The sequence below is a fragment of the Theobroma cacao genome, chromosome 8 (assembly GCF_000208745.1).
Source record: "Theobroma cacao cultivar B97-61/B2 chromosome 8, Criollo_cocoa_genome_V2, whole genome shotgun sequence".
Lineage (NCBI taxonomy): Eukaryota > Viridiplantae > Streptophyta > Magnoliopsida > Malvales > Malvaceae > Theobroma > Theobroma cacao.
The window spans coordinates 12,437,900-12,440,903 of NC_030857.1; the positions used below are offsets into that span (position 1 = coordinate 12,437,900).

Sequence of the window (3,004 nt, forward strand, 5' to 3'; positions counted from 1 at the left end):
CTTGTAGACACATAAATTAAAAATAATAATAATAATAATAAATAAATATAAATATAAATAATTATATAAATTGAAAGAAAAAAATAAAAAAACTTTAAAAGTTGAGTAAGGTGTATGGGATCATTTTGTTGTTCTTTATTTGTATTAATTATTAAGTAACAAATTATTTTGAGAAAGTCGTTAAGAGAATATATAAGAAAATTTAAAAAATTTTATATAATATGAAAAAAATTTGAAAAATTCGAGGGGACCTCTGCCTAGGAGTGAGCAAAGTCGGTTGCGGGTCGATTTCGATCAGTTTTTTGTAAAACCGATCAAAAATTTTCACCAAATTAACCGACCGAACCGTAACCCCCCAAAATCGATTTCGATTGGTTTTTAGGATAGGCGGGTCGGTCGGTTTCGGTGCGATTTTAGGAGACTGTGGGCTCAGTTTGATTTGAGTGAGAAGCACCGATAATAGGCACCAATATGGCTGTATGAGATGGCTGTTGGCTTAAGGTTCAGCTGGAGAGGTAGGAGGCGGCAAGGCAAAGGAGAAAATAAGGAGGGTCGGCCCGTCGGGGGAAAGGGAGAAAATATGAGAGTTAGGCTCCGACGGTCTGCAGAAGTGAAAGGCAGGTTTTGGTTTTTGAGGGCGAATTTACTCTTTTACCCTTATGGGCGGCAGAAGGGAAAGTATGTAATGAGGGGCATTTTTGTACTTCCACCATCCATGAAAACCAAGGCAGTCAGCGGTCGGTTATTCGGTCGGTTCGGGGGGGAAGGAGTCCCCCCTGAGGGCCAAGCTGATCAGCAGACGAGGTCGATCGGCATGACCGACGGTTGCTATTGCAAACGTGGGTTACAAAAACTGATGGTGGCGGTCGGTTATTGAACTTGAAGCATCGTCTTCGATAGAGTAATATAAAATTATGACTATTCTTATGTAAAATGTATATTTTTTAATCCCTATAATGCTAAACTAAAAAAAGTAATCTTCATATCGAGACCATCGGTTCAAAAAAAAAAACATTTCTGAATTTATTTTTAATATTCATTATCAACTCACAATTTGTTCACAATTAAATTCTAAAGAAAACTGGGAGTTGACTCGAGCTTGCCTTGCCTCACACCCCAAAGGTTGAGGCATAAGTAAAAATTAAAATTAGACATAAGTATTTTATTCATTTTTTTAGATTATTTTGTTTATTTATTTATATTTACACAGTAGCCATATATGGTGTTATTCATGAGAGAACCAATGTCATGGCCATCTCTTCTTGACTGTAACCATTAAACCATGCTTCATATGCAGAATGATGCTGGATTGATGGATCACTGGGTGGTTTTCTACTACCTTGACATGGTAGTTGTGGATAATAGCTGATGCAATTCCCTTCATTAGAGTAAAACCAACATCCTTCCCAGGACAAATCCTAGGCCCTGCGTTGAATGCGAAGAACTTGTGTGCTGGTTCGTGTTTAATCCCTCCGTCATGGGTGATCCATCTCTCTGGCTTGAATTCACGGCAATCCTCTCCCCACACAGACGCCATCCTCCCCATTGCATATGTGCAGATCAGGATATTTTGACCCTGATTGATCCTATGACCACTAGGAAGGGTGTCATTTTGAACAGGAGTCCTTGACTGGAAAGGACCTGGGGGGAATAGTCTTAAGGTTTCGCACAGAGCTGCGTGGAGATAAACCATTTTATCCAACTCTTTAGCACCATACGCTAGCCATTTCGTTTCTCCATTTTCCGGAAAATATTCTTGTATTTCTTCTCGAATTCTCTTCTCAACAGCCGGATGCCTTGAAAGAAGCCAGAAGAACCAACTGAGGGCTGTGCTTGTAGTATCTTGGGTAGCGAACATCAAACCAAGCATGTTGTCTCTAATTAAGCTATTAGAAACAGATATAGGTCCAAGGAGTTTGTGTCTGATCAAGTGAAGTTCCAGTGCATTGAAATCTATATCCTCCTCTGCCATTCTATCGCTCATCTCTTGTCGCTTTAGCGATATTTGCTCTGCCAACACGTTGTCAATTGTTTTCCAAGCATCACGTAATTTCCCCTCTTTACCGATCCCTAGCCATTTTTGTAGTTTCCAAATACTCTCTGGAAAGATTAGCCGAGAAAATATGGCTTCGCAAGCATGCATTATGGCATTTGAAAACAGATTTTCATGGAAACTGACGGGGAAGCTAGAACAAGCATCACAACCAGTAGCAAGTCTGCAAGAAATATAAAATAAATGCCCTTTAAGTAGACTTGCAAAGTCCACAGGTATATCTTGTTTAGACACATGCTCCAGAATTGGGATCAGCTTTTTCTTCATGCTATCCTCGAAAATCTTTGGCAGGAGTTCATGGAACCTTCGATGGCTTAAATAGCCTCGAAAAAATATCTTGTGATTCTTCCATTCCTCAAAATCCGAATTGAAAAGTGCATTTCCAAAAATATCAAGTCGCTTCTTCCACCCTATCCCTTTCGGATACATGGAGAAGTTGCTGCTGAATATGTGATGCACGTTCACAGGATCGCTAGTGAATATAAGATCCGTATTGGTAAACCAAAGGCCTTTCACTATAAATGTACCGCCGCTGCTTTCAAGGAATTCGGTGCATCTGTCAGCAAGGCGGTGGTAGTGGGTTAATATCATCGGCAACATTCCAATGATGGGCCAATTCCATGGAAGGTCATTGGTTTTCATGGAATATCGAAGAACAATAAAGAACAAAATAATAACTGGTAGTATAAGGAATCCGATGTAAGCAAATGTTGCCATCGTGACTGCATATGTTTTTTTCCTCATTGTATACACAATTCGGCTGCATTTATATAGAGAGAGATCATCGGTATACTTGACACCACATTATTTTTTGCGTTTGATTGTAGGATTAGAATTAAAATCAATGATATTATATTTATTGGGTACATATAGAATTTAGTAATTTATGTCATCAAAGTTATAATCTATAATTCATTTAAATTTAGGTGACATATACTGATAGCAAATTGT

The 3,004-nt window shown here is 38.7% G+C and overlaps 1 protein-coding gene across 1 annotated transcript; it reads right to left on the reverse strand.

Annotated features, from left to right (window-relative positions):
* Positions 1,247-2,770, reverse strand: LOC108663031 (alkane hydroxylase MAH1-like). The gene has a single exon (XM_018125517.1). The coding sequence runs from the start codon at positions 2,768-2,770 to the stop codon at positions 1,247-1,249; it is 1,524 nt and encodes a 507-aa protein (XP_017981006.1).

Coding starts and splice junctions, on each gene's coding strand:
- LOC108663031 (XM_018125517.1), bottom strand. CDS start 2,770: ATGGCAACATTTGCTTACATCGGATTCCTTATACTACCAGTTATTATT.